This window comes from Pezoporus flaviventris, unplaced genomic scaffold, assembly GCF_033815535.1.
Source record: "Pezoporus flaviventris isolate CSIRO_AGI_PZ_B2104156 unplaced genomic scaffold, CSIRO_AGI_Pfla_v1 ptg000015l, whole genome shotgun sequence".
NCBI classification, from domain to species: domain Eukaryota; kingdom Metazoa; phylum Chordata; class Aves; order Psittaciformes; family Psittacidae; genus Pezoporus; species Pezoporus flaviventris.
In genome coordinates this window covers 20833471-20851715 of record NW_026892563.1, presented here as the reverse complement: position 1 = coordinate 20851715, position 18245 = coordinate 20833471, and the positions used below count along the sequence as shown (strand labels likewise).

Here is an 18245-nt window from a genome sequence, read left to right as displayed (position 1 = left end):
CTCATGTGTCTGAATGTGAAGTAGACTCGGTACTTGGTGGGGTTTGACTTTAAAAGCACTGAAACAAGTTGTTCATAGATTGTAAAGTACAGAGTACGGTGTTAAATCAGATGTTGCATGGAAAGCCGTACTTCTGCATACTGGAAAAAGGTGTTTCAGAACTGAATATAAGTATCCTGGTATGTTATCATCTCTTTGGAATTAATATTTTTATGCAGCAGGCTGCCAATTTAATGTTAGCTTAGAAAAAAGCATTTGTGAATGCCTGTTTAGGATTGAACTGAAACTGAGTTTTAGACCTGCATCACATTCAGGAGATTACCCAGCTGAGTTGCTTGTTCTGACATGCAGAAACGTACTGCCAAGGCATGTTCACCACAAAAAGCTGTAGTATCTAAGCAGACCTGCAAAACTGGAATGTATCTAGCAAGTGGGATACTCGGAAGTGTTTAAGATTCCAGTGAAATCACAGGTCTTTGCAGGATGTGTAGCTTGTCAGTATCTTAAATGTATTTTTTGATACTAAAACATTGGCATTTTCATGCCTTTTGGTGGTGGTTGTTGTTGGCAGCAAGCACTTCGAAATTAGTTTTCATCATGCTATGTCTGGATAATCAGGGGTTTAATGCAGAATGGTTTGGAGGAGGCAGGAGGAAGGTGAGGTGTTATCAGGAGCTGACTAATACCTTTCATTGTCCTCTCCCATTAATATAACAAGAGCATTACTTAAACCTATGTTATTATTATGTTGAATGATGTTGTTAATAAACTTTAATAATGCTGCTTTAAGAATAATGCTGCTGTGACAACCCACAACAGTGACTTTAAAAGTTTGATGTTTTTTGTGCCATGGGAGTACAGATTTTCTAGGGAAATCATACTAGTTCATGATGGCAGAGATCTCTATTAATAATAGTGTTCTCTTGATACCAGAAAAATGTGCTAAACTGTCTTCCCAGAATAAAACTTTCAGTGTTACCTGAGTTGATGTCGCAGGGCCTTGAGTTGAAATAAGACAACTCTATGTTTTACATTATGATACAGTCGAAAGTTTCTGAGAATAAAGAATGTAAAATGAATAAAGAATGTTGTAAGAGGTAACAGCCTCGAGCTGCACCAGGGGAAGTTTAGATTTGATATTAGGAAGAATTTCTTCACCGAGGGGGTGATCAGGCATTGGAACAGGCTGCCCAGGGAAATGGTGGAATCACTGTCCCTGGAAGTGTTGAAAAAACATGTAGATAAGGCTCTTAGTGACATAGTTCAGTGGTGGGCTTGGCAGTTATGAGGTAGAGGTTGAAGTTGATTATCTTAAAGGTCTTTTCCAACCTAGTTGATTCTGTGATTGAATATTCTTAAGGTTCTTATATAGTCCCCTCAAAAAGCCTTCCCTCTCCCCCAGCACTTACACATCTTAAAACATAGAAAAAGAGGACAGTTTGCTTCAAAGAGTTGTGAGGCTTGGTTCTGTGAAGTTCTCTGAAATTATTGCGATGAAATTATTCCTTGAATCTTTCCAAAAGACGGGTTATGTTGAAATTAAAAGTCAAGTCCAGTCAATAAATAATCATCATCCACAAGGGCATGGGTTCAGTATCTTCATCCTTGCATCCTCACAGGTTTCTCTGTTTTGCTGCAAATAGAAAATTAGCATTTAGCAGGTCTTGAAAATGATGTGCTTTCCCTTTGTGTTATGTTTCAGTGAGTTTTACTAAAGATCACAGATTTTTAGCTGTTAAAGTTATTTCTACTAATAGAATCCCCCAATTTAGTACCACTGCAGAGTTCCCTAAGAAGGAAAACACTAATTTGTATGAGAAATAAAGCCAGGAAAAGAAACAGCAGAAAGCTTGGAAACCATGGAACTGGTTAGAGAAAATGTTTTACATTACCTTGCAGATTATGTCAATAAGAGCAAATTAGCAGCTTTCTGATGAAGATTCACTGCTGATGAATTTTGAAAACCAAAGCCCTTTTGTTGTGGCTTTTCCCATTGCATGGGTTTAAGTAGCAACAGTGAAAAATGATGTGATGTTTCTCCCTCTTATTAAGCAAAATGGAATTTGTAGCTCTTAGGTAATGTTTATAGACTGAGAAAACTTTGCTTTCTTTAATTCTTAACGTAAAAACTTGTCAAGGTGACATCTCTTTGGTGTCTCATAAGTTAAAAGTACATAATTACTCTGCTTCTGGTTTTTACCCTTGAGACAGTTAAATATCCCTACTTTAGTTTCCATCTCCAGTTCATACTCTTGTTTTAATGTATTGCATACAACATTACCAAAGTTCTTATGATAATGTTTGGACTTGCCCATCTTCTTACTAATTCTGCTTGAAACAACAGACTTCTTATGTTAAAATGTGTTGAGTCAACAAATCATGTATTGCACATATCTTGAGTTGATTATTTATTGCCATTTCTGTATGTTCCTCTGCTGTGTGAGTTGTCTGTACAGACTGTACACAATCTGTACTGTGTTTGGCAACAGAATTTAAATGCTGTGCATGTTGTGGAGGGTATAATGCTTAATACCAAATTTACTCAAGAAAGGTTGATGTTGTATGGGATTTCTGACTCATCAAAGCGATAAAAATTACACTAAAACATAATACAAGAGTAAATTACGCTTATTAAAATACAACAGTTGCAATATATTGTTCAATCCTAGTATCAGTGTGATTCCCGTTATTTGTCTCTATAATGCAATCACCATCATGATGTTGTGTGTCCCTAGCCGCTAGGAAGGAATACATGGGTTAAAACCAGCTCAAGGCCATTGGTCTCTTCAAATCTCCTTTGCTTCTTGTCTAGTTCGTGTACTTTATTTTGGGCTGAGCCACACATTAATTCTCTGTCTGACTGGGGAAGACATTACCACCAGCAGCTGATTCACTCAACTGTTGATAGCTGTTTATCTAAAATAAAGGCCACCCTCCAGTCTCCTTTTTGTTGAGATAGTCATTTTCAAGAGCAGTCAACTTTCCATCCAGTCAGATTTGGTTATGGTAACTGTGTGTCATGGTTTAAGCCCAGCTGGTAACTCAGAACCATGCAGCTGCTCTCTCAGTCTCCTTCCCCCATCAAATGATGGAAGAATTGAAAGAATGTAACTTCCACGGGTTGAGATAAGAACAGTCCAGTAACTAAGGTATAACACAAACCACTGCTGCTACCATCAGTAATAAGGGGAAATAACAAGGGGAGAGAATATAACACTAAAAGGGGAAAAGGAAAATAATAAACACAAGTGATGCACAATACAATTGCTCACCACCCACTGACTGATATCCAGCCTGACCCGAGCAGCTATCCCGGCCTTCCCAGTAGCTTCCCCCAGTTTATATACTGGCATGATGTGTTGTGGTACAGAATATCCTTTTGGCTAGTTTGGGTTGCATGTCCTTTGTCTCTGCTTTCTCCTGGCTTCTTGTGTCCCTCCTCACTGGCAGAGCATGAGAGACTGAAAAGTCCTTGATCTTAGTAAGCATTACTTTGCAACAGCTAAGAATATCGGCATCTTATCAGCGCTGTTCTCAGGCTAAAGTCAGAAACACTGCACTGCACCAGCTACTAGGAAAGAATAAAAATGACTGCTGCAGCTGAACCCAGGACAGTATCCACCCCTTATTCCATACCGTTCATGTCATGCTCAGATCCCATATTTTTTAATATACCATCACTTTTTGTCTCTTATATATGTATGTGTATATATACATGCACAAAGAGAGAGGTACCATTCCTTAGTCCATGGACCATCCCTATAAAGTTCTCTGAATTCATTCAGTCCATGATGTCAGGCTCCCTGAGCGAAAGCAATCCCACGAGTGGGTTTGCCTTTACCTGAAGCAGGAATAACCCAGACTGTCTTCCCCAGCAAATTGTTTATGTGCACCACCGGAACTTTGTCCCCCTCTATGTATGTAAAAGTTCTGATTGGGCTAGGACAGCCTTGTTGGCAGATCCTCTGGTGTTGACCAACTAGGTGACTTTTGCTGAATGTGTATCCCAGTGTTTGAAAGTCCCACCACCCATTGCTGTCTGTAGTTTTTAACAGCTCATTGTACTGTTCTATTTTCCCAGAGGCTGGTGCATAGTAGGGGATGCGATATACCCACGGCCATACCACCTTGAGAATGCTCTATTTCATCTGATCTCAAAAGTTAAGGAGGGTCAGGCTCAGGTCTTGTCTAAGGTTAAATTATGATCTACAAGGACCACCAAGAGATTCTCCCCGAGGCTGGATAGTCATGAGTGGCAGGATGTGTGGGACAGTACTGGCAACTGTCTAGGCCAGTGGGCCCCTCCAGCGCTTTGGAACTTCACCCCCGAACCAGTGCAAAATCTGAAAAAAAAAGTAAAACAACTTAAATGAGGTGTGTTGTCATTCTGGTCATACCAGAGAGGGACAAATCATGGCAACGTGCTGGGGCTTGACCTATGCCTACAGAGCATCTGGAAAAAGATGTCTCTGGATCTGATGACAAAGCAACAGACAATGCAGCCACTCAACCCGCAAACACAGCAGCTACGCCAACCCCGACAACAGACACTGCAGCTGAACCAAATGGCCAATCCATACCAATATCAGTTGCCCCTATAAACAAGGGGAAAAGCAAACAATAGCCGCAAAAAGCAACCCATGCAGTGAAGAAAGATGAAGAAGCAATCCATGTACTAGAAGAGACAGCATCTGAACAGGAGTTACTACAGGAGTTAAGAGGAAGAGGTAACTTCTCAATCCCAGACCTCAACTGAGCTGTGGAATACACAAAAAGATTTCATCCATCTTCCAGGTGAGCACATCATTACCTGGTTGCTCCAGTGCTGGGACAGTGGGGCCAACGGTCATGAACTGGAAGGTAGGGAAGCCAAGCACCTGGGATCACTTGCTAGAGAAGGGGGGATTGACAAAGCAATTGCAGAAGAGAAACAAGCACTCAGCCTTTGGAGGCAGCTCTTGGCAGCTGTGAAGGAAAGGTTTACCTACAAGGGTGGTGTTATGTGTCACTCAGCCAATTGGACCACAATAGAGAAAGGCATCCAGTCCTTAGAGGGAATCAGCCATTCTAGAGATGATCTATCGTAGGCCAGATGCTGGGAATGCACCTGTAGATCCACATGAAGTTGAATGTACATGACCCATGTGGTGGAAACTTACACAGAGTGTACCATCATCATATGCCCACTTATTGGCATCAATGGCCTGGAGTGAGGCAGCACCAGCAACAGTGGATGAAGTGAGTTGTCAACTCTGAGAGTTCAAAGACAATCTCAACCCTTCCATCATTTCAGCTGTGGGAAAACTCCTGACCCAGGAGTTCAGGCAATTGATAGATGATCTGTCCAGCTCCCCACCTGTACTAACCTGCATCTCAGATATTAACAGAAGGTACCCTGTTGCCCGAGAGAGAAGATATAGGAGGTGCACACCACGGGCCACCCAGTGGTTTTACCTGCAGGGTCATGTTGAGCACCAGCTGAGAACTGTGTGGATAACACACCAGTGTTTTTAGCTGTTGCTAAGTAATGCTTACTCCAATCAAAGACTTTTCGGTCTCATTCCCTTCCAGTGAGGAGGGTCATAAGAAGCTGGGAGAAAGCAGAGACAGGACACCTGACCCAGACTAGCCAGAGGGGTATTCCATACCTCAGCACATCATGCCCAGTCTGTAAACTGGGGGGAGTTACCCGGAAGGCCCAGATTGCTGCTCAGGTCAGGCTGGGTATCAGCTGGCAGGTGGTGAGCAATTGTATTGTGCATCACTTGTGTTTATTGTTTTATTTTCTTTTCCACTTTTAGTTTTATACTCTCTCCCCTTGTTATTTCCCTTATCGTTATTATTATTGATGGTACCAGTAGTGGATTTGTGTTATACCTTAGTTACTGGACTGCTCTTATTTCAACCCATGGGATTTACATTCTTTTGATTCTCCTCTGGGAGCACGGGGGAGTGAGCGAGCAGCTGCATGGTTCCGAGTTACCGGCTGGGCTTAAACCACGACAATGTGCTTCTTGATATTCTGTATTTACTTTTATAGAAGTTATTATGCAATTGAGGAGGAATCTTGCAATAGATAATATTATTTACAATTTTTTCTCTCTTTTTCCAGACCCTGTGCAGTGGTCAACAGACCAGGTGCTCCACTGGGTGGTGTGGGTGATGAAGGAGTTCAGTATGACCGACATCGACCTCAGTGCACTCAGCATTCCTGGGCGGGAGCTATGTAGCCTCAGTCAGGAAGACTTCTTCCAGCGTGTCCCACGGGGAGAGATCCTGTGGAGCCATTTGGAGCTTCTTCGAAAGTGTATGGGAGATGTTTCTGTAACTGATTTTACTTATTCTCCTCTTCCTTTTTTCTTTTCATTCTTCCTTTCTTTCTTTCAAGATGAAAACAATTGTGAGCAGTTGTTTTCCTTCTACTTAATATGGCCTGATGCCAACCTTATGAAGTTTAACTATGCTAAGTTCAGGGTCCTACACCTGAGTCAGAGCAATCCCAGGCACAGCTACAGGCTGGGCAGAGAAGAGATTCAGAGCAGCCCTGCAGTGAAGGACTTGGGGGTGTTGGTCGATGGGAAACTTAACATGAGCCAGCAGTGTACGCTCACAGCCCAGAAAGCCAACCGCATCCTGGGCTGCATCGAGTGTGACCAGCAGGTCGAAGGAGGTGATCCTGCCCCTGTACTCTGCTCTTGAGAGACCTCACTTGGAGTATTGTGTGCAGTTCTGGTGTCCTCAACATAAAAAGGACATGGAACTGTTGGAACAAGTCCAGAGGAGGGCCACGAGGATGATCAGGGGACTGGAGCACCTCCCATGTGAAGATAGGCTGAGAAAGTTGGGGCTGTTCAGCCTGGAGAAGAGAAGGCTGCGTGGATACCTCATAGCAGCCTCCCAGTATCTGAAGGGGGCCTATAAGGATGTTGGGGAGGGACTATTCATTAGGAACTCTAGTGATAGGACAAGTGATAACAGTTTAAAACTTAAACAGGGGAAGTTTAGATTGGATATAAGGAAGAAGTTCTTTACTGTGAGGGTGGTGAGGCAGTGGAATGGGCTGCCCAGGGAAGTTGTGAATGCTCCATCCCTGGTGTTTTTCAAGGCCAGGTTGGACAGAGCTCTGGGTGACATGGTTTAGTGTGAGGCGTCTTTTCCAACCCTAACTATTCTATGATTCTATGATTCTAATATTGGCAGTAAAAATGAGGGTATCAATACAGGATGACAGGAGGTATTATTGAAAGTGTCTGCTGTTATGAAAAATGTCTGCCCACTGAACACTTTTTGCCCATCTTTTATTAAACTTCCTAACTAATAGGAAGTAATGACTGGTAATTCCTCCTTTGTTTTTAATAAAAATTCTTAGTTTGTGCATCTTCCAAATTTGATAGTTTTATAATTAAATATTGATTGTGAGTTATTTAATGTACATCTCTGTGTCATATAGAAGTGAAGATTATTAAGCGTAGGCAATGAAATCCTTAGTACACAACTGATAAAGTGATGTGTTTATACTCATGATGCAATGATACATATGTTCATTTCAGATTTACCATGCTTGAATGTAACTTTGCAGACTAAAAACTATTTTCATCTTCATTTGCATGAATTAGCTAAGGCTTTTAGGTGATGGAGAATGCATATGTACCTTGAAATTCACCTTGAAATGTACGTCCTTATTTCTATAAATTGAATGGCAGACATTAAATGTCTCTGCTCATAAGACCATGAGCTATGCATGTCTCTTTAAAACTGTTATCATATTTTGAATTTTTCTAATATGAAATCTGAAAATTCTTGATCTTCAGGTGATTTGCAGTTTGTGATTAAATAAAACCTTGGGTTTCTTTCTTAATTTGCAGATGTGTTGGCTAGCCAAGAACACTCCGGAGAAATAGCAACTGTTACTATTGATCAGCGTAAGTACTTGTGTCAGCAGTTAATTTGCACAATTAACTGTTTGCACGTTTAGCACTTTGGTTCAGCACTATAATAGTGCAACATTTAAAAAATCACTCTCTTAAAAAAGAGAGAGAGAGGGGAGGGGAGGGGTGGCACATTACTTGGTGGGGGGAGGAGAGCATATTTTAAACTTCAGAGCAAAATGTTGGGTTTCTCGAAATCTTGTTACTATCAGAAAGGTGGTGTGTGACCTGAACTATGAGAGTTTTCACTTTTACTTTTGGATGGTCAGTTTTCCACTCTCTTGAAATAAACTGTCTAGGATACATATTTGAGGTCTTGAGTAGTTCTGGGTTTTTAGGTTATATTTTATATTATAAGTTTACAGGTTCAAACTTAAACAGGGGAAGTTTGGCTTAGATATAAGGAAGTTCTTTACTGTGAGGGTGGTGGGGTACTGGAACAGATTGCCCAAAGAAGTGATGAATGCTCCATCCCTGTCAGTGTTCAGGGCCAGGTGGACAGAGTTTTGGTTGACATGGTCTAGTGTGTGGTGTCCCTGCCCATGGCAGGAGGGTTGGAATCCCTCCTCTGGTTCCAGCCTAGATGATCTTAAGGTCTTTTCCAACCCTAACTATTCTGTGATTCTATGATATATTGAATTAATGAATGGATGTATTAAAATATTATGATTTCAAAAGAAAGTGTCTCTAAAAACTGAAAGGAGATGTGGAAAAGAGGTCTTCCTTAGAAACCAATATTAGAAATAATAAAGTAACTGCAGTTATCTGACACTCATTCTTCCAGCTGAAGCAGTGTCATGAATTATTGAAATTAATCAATTTTCAGCATACTTCTAAGCAGCTTAAATAGACCATGCATTACATCCTGGGTTTGTGTCTAGTTAAAGCCACCTACAGTGGAGCATTTGCATCTTCTTACACCATTGCAGTAGAAGGGTGTTTAATTGCTGTTTGAAACAGCAGGTATTTAGGGCTGTACAGTGACCACTGAGAAAAATGCATTAGGGTAGATCATACAGAGAACAACATAAAGATGAAAACGAAGGCATGAGAGGGTCTGTTTTGTTGTTTGTTTTTTTTTATGGAAACATATAATACATATGATAGTAAATTAAAGCTGATGTTTCATCTGTATTGTGGCATCTCTACTATGCGTCTAAAACAACAATTTCCACTGTAAGAGGTAAAAAGTCTGTAGATTATTCTTAGCAATGTGACTTATACAGTATATCTTTTTAGCAAAGGAAAAAACTAGCTCATAGATGATATGATAATGCAGATAAGAAATAATATGTCTATTTCTGTGCCAACAATTTACAGTTGATGTTCTGCAATGTTCTCTGCTTTACAGCTGTGCAGATTATTCCAGCATCTGTTCAGCCTGCTACCCCAACCACCATTAAAGTAATAAACAGCAGTGCAAAGGCAGCTAAAGTACAGAGAGCTCCAAGGATCTCTGGGGAAGACAGAAGTTCCCCTGGGAACAGAACAGGTATTGTCTCCATTATTTTTAAATGCAAGTGCAGTAAACACTCATTAATTTGAATTACAGTTTTGTAGAACACATCTTTGTCATTCTGCATGTGGTGTTTGTAGAAGTCCGTGTGGTATGAAGAGGACTGGAACTACAAAATATAATACCAGCAACTGGCAGGTTGGTTACCTCGTGGAGGCACTGTGTGGTGCTGCAGCTTTTGAGTCCTGCAGCAAATAAAATGCCTAAGATTGTTTCTATAACTGTCCTCTCAAACCATGCATAGCATTTATTCAGGCTTTTAACTTCTTTCCACTTTCCATTTGCAGAAAGGGGAGAAAATAAGCTACATGTTGTGGAATCCTAGCCTATACTTGTTTCCACACCGCTCTGTTAGTGACTTTAGAATTTAACAAGTCTCAGATTTCTTGTTTTTTTAAATGAATGCACCTTCAGGAAAACTACACACTGAATCTGCAGTTTATTTTTGGGATTACTGTTATTCGCACATATTTCTCTTTGATTATTGATAGCTCAATTTATCTTACTTTTTCTTGCTGTGATTTTTCATAGAATCACAGAATGGGTTGGAAGGAACATTAAAGATCTTGCCCTGCCATGATAATGGATACCTTCCACTAGACCAGGTTGCTCAGAGTCCCATCCAACCTGGCCTTGAACACTGCCAGGGATGGGACAGCCACAGCTTCTCTGGGCAACCAGTGCCAGTGCCTCACCACCCTCATAGTAAATAACTTCTTTTTAATATCTCATCTAAATCTCCTGTCTTTCAGTTTAACCTTGTGCTGTCACTACATGCCCCTGTAAAAAGTCCCTCTCCAGCTCCCTTTAGGCACTGGAAGCTGCTGTAACATCTCCCCTGAGTCTTCTCCAGTCTGCACGAGCCCCACTCTCTCAGCCTGTCTTCATGGAAAGGTGCTCCAGCCCTCTGAGCATCTTCATGGCCTTCCTGTGGACAATTTTGCTTTGGTTCTCTCACTGTTCTGATTTTTTCTGTTTAATACTCTCCTTGCCCTTGAATTTTTATTTGTTTTAAACTCTCCATAAAAGCCTGTTCTGATGTCATTTAGGATTCTTAGGCCAAGATTTATCAGCTGACATCAGTGGGGAAATTGGAGACTAAACTATTTTTTCAAAAAGCAACTTCTATTTTGTATGTGTATGTGAGTGCCTGAAGAGGAACAAGCAGCTCTACATCTGTTTTGTTTTAGGGACAGATATATGTCTAAATGATTCTGTTTAGTGTTACATAATGGGTTGTTTTTTTTTCCTGAAGTCGTATGAGCAGATTTGTGAGAAATCTTTATGTATTTATTTTTTCTGTATTCCTCAGTTTCTCTTTAATAGATTAATTCTGATGACTTTGCAAGAAAATTTGAAATTTGTACAAGAGAATAATTAGAAGAAGTTAACTAAGTGCAAGTATTTTTTCCATCATACAGTCTATGCTGGTCTGCTTTACTATGTTGGTTGAAAATTTTAGATATGAAGGGACTATAAAAAGGACTAATTTAAATGGATCTTGTTATTTGCATTTCAACAGGAAACAATGGCCAGATCCAGTTGTGGCAGTTTTTGTTAGAACTTCTCACTGACAAAGATGCTCGGGACTGTATTTCTTGGGTTGGTGATGAAGGAGAGTTTAAACTGAATCAACCAGAACTGGTTGCACAAAAATGGGGACAGCGCAAAAACAAACCCACTATGAACTATGAGAAGCTTAGTCGAGCTTTGAGGTAAGAAACTTTAGGAACTGCTCAGGTATGAAGTGGTCTGCTTCCACTTTGCAATTTTAACTATCGTAATGCAAGACTTGCAGCTTTTTTAATACAGGCATAAACAGATCTTCTCAGATCCTCTGAAGCTATTCCTTCCCATCAGATTGTACTAGTCTTAGGGGTGAGGTATTTGTTTGAGTTGTTGGGTTTTTCTGTTGGGTTTTGGTTTGGTTTTTTTCCCTTAAAGAAGAAGATATCTGAATACGCAGAATTACTGACTTACTTTTAAAGAAAGATACATATTGCCTAATCCTGCAAATTACTTAAGCAGTTTTAGGAACTCTTTTTATATGAGTGAAGTTAGTCTGAGATCTAAGATTTACTGTTCAGCATTTTCACATTCGGCTACAGTTTTTTTTTAAAGGAAGTATACACATCTAGCACTGTTTAAAAAATAAAAATCTGACTTCTGTTTAAGACTGTGTGAGAAATTATGGTAAAGCTACCATAATCTGGCTTCCTTTAGGCTTTTGGGAAGGTTTTAAATAAAATCAATATGCACAAGGGTGAATGAGTACTTTCACTGGGGAGGACCCAGGTCTGGAAAACCATGAATGGCATAGAGTCAGTGAAGAATGGCTGCCCGTACATGAACAGGAGGGATCAGAAGAAACTGGCAGGCACCAAATACACAACTAAATTACATCCTTTTGTTTGTCTCCTAACTTCTTTAGACAGAGTATTGTGGATGCCCAAATTATTTTGTAAGTTTGAGAGGTAAGTGGACAAATTAACAAAAGAAAGATGCAACTTCCATGAGTTCCTGAGCCCCAAATCACTGAGAGCAAGGAAGAGCATCAATAGATGCCTACTCTAGTTTCATGCTTTTTCTTACGTGTTCTCTTTTGGTCTGTTGGAGTCTGTCCTGTTCTAGATAGATCTTTAGTCTGGTCTTGTATGGCTGCTCTTGCATTATTTATATATTAGGCTGTTAAATTTTTTGGAGGATCACAGAATCCCATGGGTGAGAAGGGCCTCAAGGAGAGTCTGGCCCAAAGCAGGGCCTTTCCAGTGGAGCTGCTCCCCAGCCTGTATTGTTGCAATACCATTCCCAGATTTCCAACCTGATTTTGTGAATGTATGCCTTTGTGTTCTGAAGATATATGTGAAAATTTCCTCGAACATAAGAATGGTGTAAATTATGCTAATTTCGGGGGGGGAGGGGTGTCAGTAAACTATGCAGAAGATCTCGAAGGCAGCTGAAGAACTTTAGAATAATGTTATCACTGGGATATTAACCAGATGTCTGCACAGTAATTTGCATAAATCAGTATTAGAGAAGTTTTGCATTTATATTTTAGTCACAGAATTACAGAAATCATTCCTCAGAATGTTTCCATTTTGGCAGCTGCATCAATATTGACGTGTTCTCTAACCACTTGAATGTCTGAAGGGATATTTAACGTCTCTTGCTACTCACATGATAAAGACTGTTGCCGAGCTAAAGTTTTCTTAAATGTTAATATATTTAGTTTCCTAATGTACTGAAATTACTCTGTCAATTGTTGATTAATACAGAAAATGATGTTGATATTATTGAGAAATATGCTTGTTCTTCTGCTCAGCTGTAGGAAAACCAGGCAGTATGGAAACCTGAGCAGGGTAAGACAATGGAAGAGAAGCTCTTTTTGTTACATACACCTTGGTAAATTTTCTAAAATCACCATTTGTTTAGTTATCCAGTAGGGAAGTGAGACTTGAAGAAAAATACTTCATCCGCTCTATTACTCTGAAACAAAGTTTTCATGTGACTCAGAACATTCCAATAACTAAGGTTTTGTAAACATGGGTATTATTCTTTCTAGACTTTTGAATAAGCAAATGCTGTAATCAGAAATCCATTCAAATTAATATTGAAAAATTGCTCTGGCTACATTGCCTCAATTTTAGCTTGAATGTTTCTAGCACAAGACGTGGGAATTTTGCATGGTTTTGGGCAGACTAATTTCTTGTTGTCCTTTTTGCTTCTGGTCATATCAGTAATGCAGACTTGATCATTTGAAGACATTCAGTTATGTAAAGCATTTTTTCTACAGCACTATTTTGGCACAGGTGTTATAATACAATGTAAATGTGAATGTACAGCGTCAAATAGCTTAAAATTATCCAGTGGCACTTGGCATATGTGCAAATGTGCCGTGGCCACATTTTGCGAACTCAGCTTTTCTTTGTATTGACATGGTGAGCACAGCTCCCAGTTCCCCAATTTCTTGGTGCCCAGTACCTATCACATTGAACATGAATGCCCAGTGTTCCCACGCTCTAAGCTATACTGTTATTTCACACACAAGGGATACACCAGGATATCACACATCCTTCCTCAGTTCTGCACAATACTGCAAGACTGTACTTCAACACTGAGCATAAGTCATCCTCACACCCTTGAGGTTGCAGGGTTCATCTAACCCATTACAACTAATCCTCATTGCCTTGCTAGGAGGCTGGATGTGGTGGACCCCATATAACAACAGGTCCTTCAAGTGGTGCAAAGAGGGTGCTTTGCGGGCTGGGGCTGGTGTGGAGAAGTGCTGAGTGGGAGTGCAGTAGCAGTTAAGAGCAAGCATAATTATATGGAGAAGAGAACAGAGAGGAGTTGAGGGAGGCACAGGTGGTAGCCTGGGGGAGGTTAAGTGAGGAGGACCAAAGAGGAAGCTTTTATATAACTATATGTCATTCAGGAGGAAGGTGAAGGTGAGCTTTGACAAACAGACCAAACTTTACCTGCAGAGCAATAGCAGAGCTGATTTGACAGTTCTTGTACTCTCTAACAGACCTCTGTGGCTTCTTGTATGACATCAGCAACCAGCAGGTTTCTCAGTATTTTTTCTATATAGCCTCTCTCATCCTGTCTTTGCTTTGGTCCTGTTGCTTGGATCCTGACCCCCAAAAGTAAGAAGTTGAAAGGCTTTTTTTTTCCGGCTTTTTTTTTTTGTTTGTTTGGTTTGTGGTTTTGTTTTTCCAGAATTTGAGGTGTCTGAGGAAATTTGGTTGCATTCTTTAGTAACTTACCTTTTCCGCTAGAGCTGGGAGACAGAAGTTAGTCTTTTAATTGAGTTATTTTGCTGGTGAATGACCATCTTTCCTTTGTAAGCATGGCATTCAGGGGACTGAGTTTAGACAGTCAAGGAATCTGGGCTGATTTGTACTACATTTGGGTGATGGTTTTGAGGAAATTAAATTGGGGGGGGGGGTATTGGTTGTTTTTGATTTTTTTCCAAATTTATCACAAGCTTGTTAAGCTCATCAAGTCCAAGTAATGTGCCAGGCACTTAGGCTTTCTTAATGAGATACGTGACATGCATTCTATTACTGCCTGCGGTGAGACAAGAACAGCAACAAAACTGTAAAATTCGAACTTCTGTCTTATTAGTATCACCTAAAGTTTTATAATGTCTCTGGAATGCAGTGGGTCATACAGACTGTTGTCTTTTCTTCATTTCTGCCTAGTCTGATGATTCTTTTGTGGCACAATGTAAAAAGTACACATAGTTAGAGAAGTTACTTTTAGTTGTAAATAAAGATGAAGGATGTAGTTTTGCCAGTATATGAGCTATAAACAAATAAATAAACAAACATGCTTTTATAGTTTAACTTCCATCATTGAAAACAGTAGGGAGAGACCAGCTTCAGTATCATAGGTACTACAGTGCTAATTCTCAAACTGTTTCCAACATGAATTTTTTCTTCAGAAAAGCAAAGACAAGAATAAAGAAAGCAAAGGACTAATGAGGGGGAGAGGCGACATTTTGTTATTAAGGCAAACTCTAAATAAAACTTGTTCTCCCCCCAGTCTGTTTTTAAACTGCTCTAAGACCTTCATTTCTGGTGCGTCCAGACTACCTATAGAATAATTACTATATTTTGCTTCTCTTTAATGTGTCAAGTTGCAGGGACAATTTTCAACCCTCTTCCCTTTTCTCATGTAAGAAAATGCCTAAATAGTACCTTGGTGTATGAAATTATATGGTAATCTTAATAAGTTTCATATTTTGACTTCTGTATGACCCTAAGTAACTAGGCAATGTGTATGGAAGTTACAGATGTTGAAAATGTACACTGATTTTATTATATATTTGTTGCAGGTATTACTATGATGGAGACATGATCTGCAAAGTGCAAGGCAAGAGGTTTGTGTACAAATTCGTCTGCGACTTGAAAACTCTCATTGGATACAGCGCAGGGGAGTTGAATCGGTTGGTCACGGAATGTGAGCAGAAGAAACTCGCCAAGATGCAGCTCCATGGCATTGCACAGCCAGTTACAGCGGTGGCACTAGCTACAGCATCCCTGCAAACAGAGAAAGATAATTAAGCACTAGGAACTGAAAGTGGAAACCTGAGGCCTTTCCTATATAACCAGAGCAGGTGCTGCTCTTACCTTTGTCAGAATTAGAAACTACTTTTGTTTCTTGACAATACAAAAAAAATAGGGCATGATTTTCTATAAAGAACTGGGACTTGCATAAATTTGGATCCTTTAACAGCATTTATTTCAATATAAGTTAAGGGATCACCACAGCTTCTGCAGCTTTAAGCCAGGGCCTCTGTGGTATGCCATCTGAAATCGGCGAGGAAGGTGGAACTAGTCAGCGCTCTGTGTCCACAGCTGTACAAAGTAATTCTTGCAGCACTTTTTACAAAAATGGAGTCCCTGCAGAAAGCAGGCTGATCAGTTGCGTGAACTCAGTCCTTTCCAGTCTTTTGTTCTCTGCTGAACTACCAAATGGCGTTCGATACTTTCAAAGTTAAATATGTTCATTATTTGCATTTAATCAAGCAGAACCAAGAGGCTCATTAAACGTTACAAAGCATCAGGTTCTTAAAATAGCTTCTGTGTTTATAAGCAAGGGAAACTAAGAGTAGAGAGAACTGGAGATCAGTGCTGAAGGAGATCCGGGTTTAGATCTGGCTTAGGTGAAAAGCCAATTATGAGTATTTCATTGTAATATGTAGATAACATGCATATATGAGGGCAAATACTTCCCTGTTTTGAAAAACACTGTTAAGGCTAGCCATTTAGAAAAAAGTGAAGACAAATATCTTCCCCACTGCCACCCCCATCAAGTGATTTTAAAACTTGAGAATGTTGCCCTCACCCAAAGAGTAGTTTGGGGGGGGGGAAGGGAGGGGGAGGGGGCAGTAAATACTCTGTTCTGCAAGGTGCTTATACCTGCTCGGTAGTCAGCCTTAGTAACTGAAGACTTACGTTAATCACAGTCAGTAGTCCCTGTTTAGAAACAAAATGCAAGTTGAAAATAGTTTTACAGAGAACTGAAGTTTGATTTCCAAATTATTGTACAGTCTGACATATATTGAAATAGAAAGATGTGTGTTTTATTTAAAATCAGTTTCTTTCTGAACTTCAAGTGGTGTTTTTGGAAGCTTCACAAGCCAAATGCATGCTTCAGAGCTGGGTGCAATTTGAAGTCTGGATGATGAATAGAAATAGTTGGAATGTATCGTGAATTCTGCACTACGGAGAGTACTTTGTGCAAACTTTCACATGCAGTAAAAAGTAGGCTGCAGCTTTTGAGCTTCTGTACTGATGCCTATCAGACTGTTTCTTTTGGTGGCTGAAAATTATGCGATTTTAGGTTTGGTTTTGCCTCTTCATGTTGTTAAACAGTGTAAGTATTATGTCACCAATGCATTTTTTCCACTTTTCTCTAAGTAATCCCCCTCTGGTAACAATTAAAATGCAAATGTATAAGGGAAACCTTTTAATTCTGTGGGGGATCAAGCTGCTCTTACACCTTACATGAAAAGTGTTTGTACAGTGACGTTCTAAACAAAATGTGTTTATACTGAGTAGTGAGAGCACTGGGCTGTTGCTCTTGATCTGGAAAGGAGTGGTCATGCTTGCAGGCAGAGGTCAAAGTACACAGAAGACTTGTGTATTTTAAAGATGCATTGAGGGCAAAACTGTTTATAGGTGGATATTCACCTGCAGATAGTTTTTGTTTAACAAGAAATCTTGCATGTAGGTCTGGCCTACTTTTATTATCATCATCACCATGATTCTGAATTTTTTTTTTTTGCCAGGTTCTTTCAGTAACTCTTGATATCATTTTCATTTCTGAGCTCTTAAAGCACTTCACCTACGGAGTATGCTGGGTTTATTTTGTGTTTGAAAAAAATCTTAAGCCCTGAGCAAAACAGTAAATGCGTCTGTCACAAGAAGTCAGCCATCAATCCATTCATTACTGATACAGTAGCCTGATTCCACCAGTTGGCAAGTGTTTGACTTACGCAAGTAGATGCAGGTTCACTTGAATCAAAGATTTAAAATGAAGCCAATAGTTCAGTGGCAGCAATGATGTGTGTAACACTGCTCTGTTACAAGTTTGATACAAGTCACTAGTTTTGTTTAGCAGAGTTCATGGAGGCCTTTTTATTTAAAATACAGTATAAAAAGAAGAGAAGCTTAAAATATCAGCTATCTGGATCAAACTGGGCTATGGGAGGATTAACTAGCAGCAAAATTGAAAGCTGGTTATCAATACTTTATTCCCCTGAATAGACTTGTTACATGGTAAGCCCTCTAGGGGAAACGTCTGGTATACCACATTTTCTTTGTAAATACACCGGATTATTTTGCAGCTTTTCAGTAGGTGTGACAGTTCTTTGGGTTCTTCATTGTGGGATCACCTCCTTTTCCACCGTGTTCTAATTAGCAAAGAAGGAATCTTTCAAATGGTGTAAAATCACTGTCACATTCTCTGTATCCGAGGGAGAAATCTGTGACTAACTTGATGTCTTCAATAAAATAAAAGATGTAGAATATATTGTCAAAGGTGGTTCTGTTGCTGCCAGAAGGAAAACATAGAAAGAATATTCCCAATTTTTTGTAAAACAGAAGGGTTTTTGCATAATTTTTACTCTTTAAATAAAGACACTTATACTCTGCTAATAATTATGTATTTCTTTTGTGTTTTGCTTTTTTTTTTGGTAATTTTACATGAAACAATTATTTTCTATTTTTACTCTGATAAAATATTTGTGCATAAAATGTCAATATAGTAAAATAAAAATGTTATACAGTTAA

At 39.7% G+C, this 18245-nt stretch overlaps 1 protein-coding gene across 2 annotated transcripts in view; it reads left to right on the top strand.

Annotated features, from left to right (window-relative positions):
- GABPA (GA binding protein transcription factor subunit alpha) overlaps nt 1-18245 on the top strand; it is a 27708-nt gene extending 9463 nt beyond the window's left edge. The window contains exons 6-10 of one of the 2 annotated variants that reach the window (XM_061453755.1): nt 6113-6307; nt 7866-7922; nt 9280-9420; nt 10967-11159; nt 15284-18245. In XM_061453755.1, coding sequence (XP_061309739.1) covers nt 6113-6307; nt 7866-7922; nt 9280-9420; nt 10967-11159; nt 15284-15512 — 815 coding nt within the window. In that variant the 3' untranslated portion in view covers nt 15513-18245. The remainder of the gene's footprint in view (nt 1-6112; nt 6308-7865; nt 7923-9279; nt 9421-10966; nt 11160-15283) is intronic. The other variant, XM_061453756.1, reaches the window with a different exon arrangement.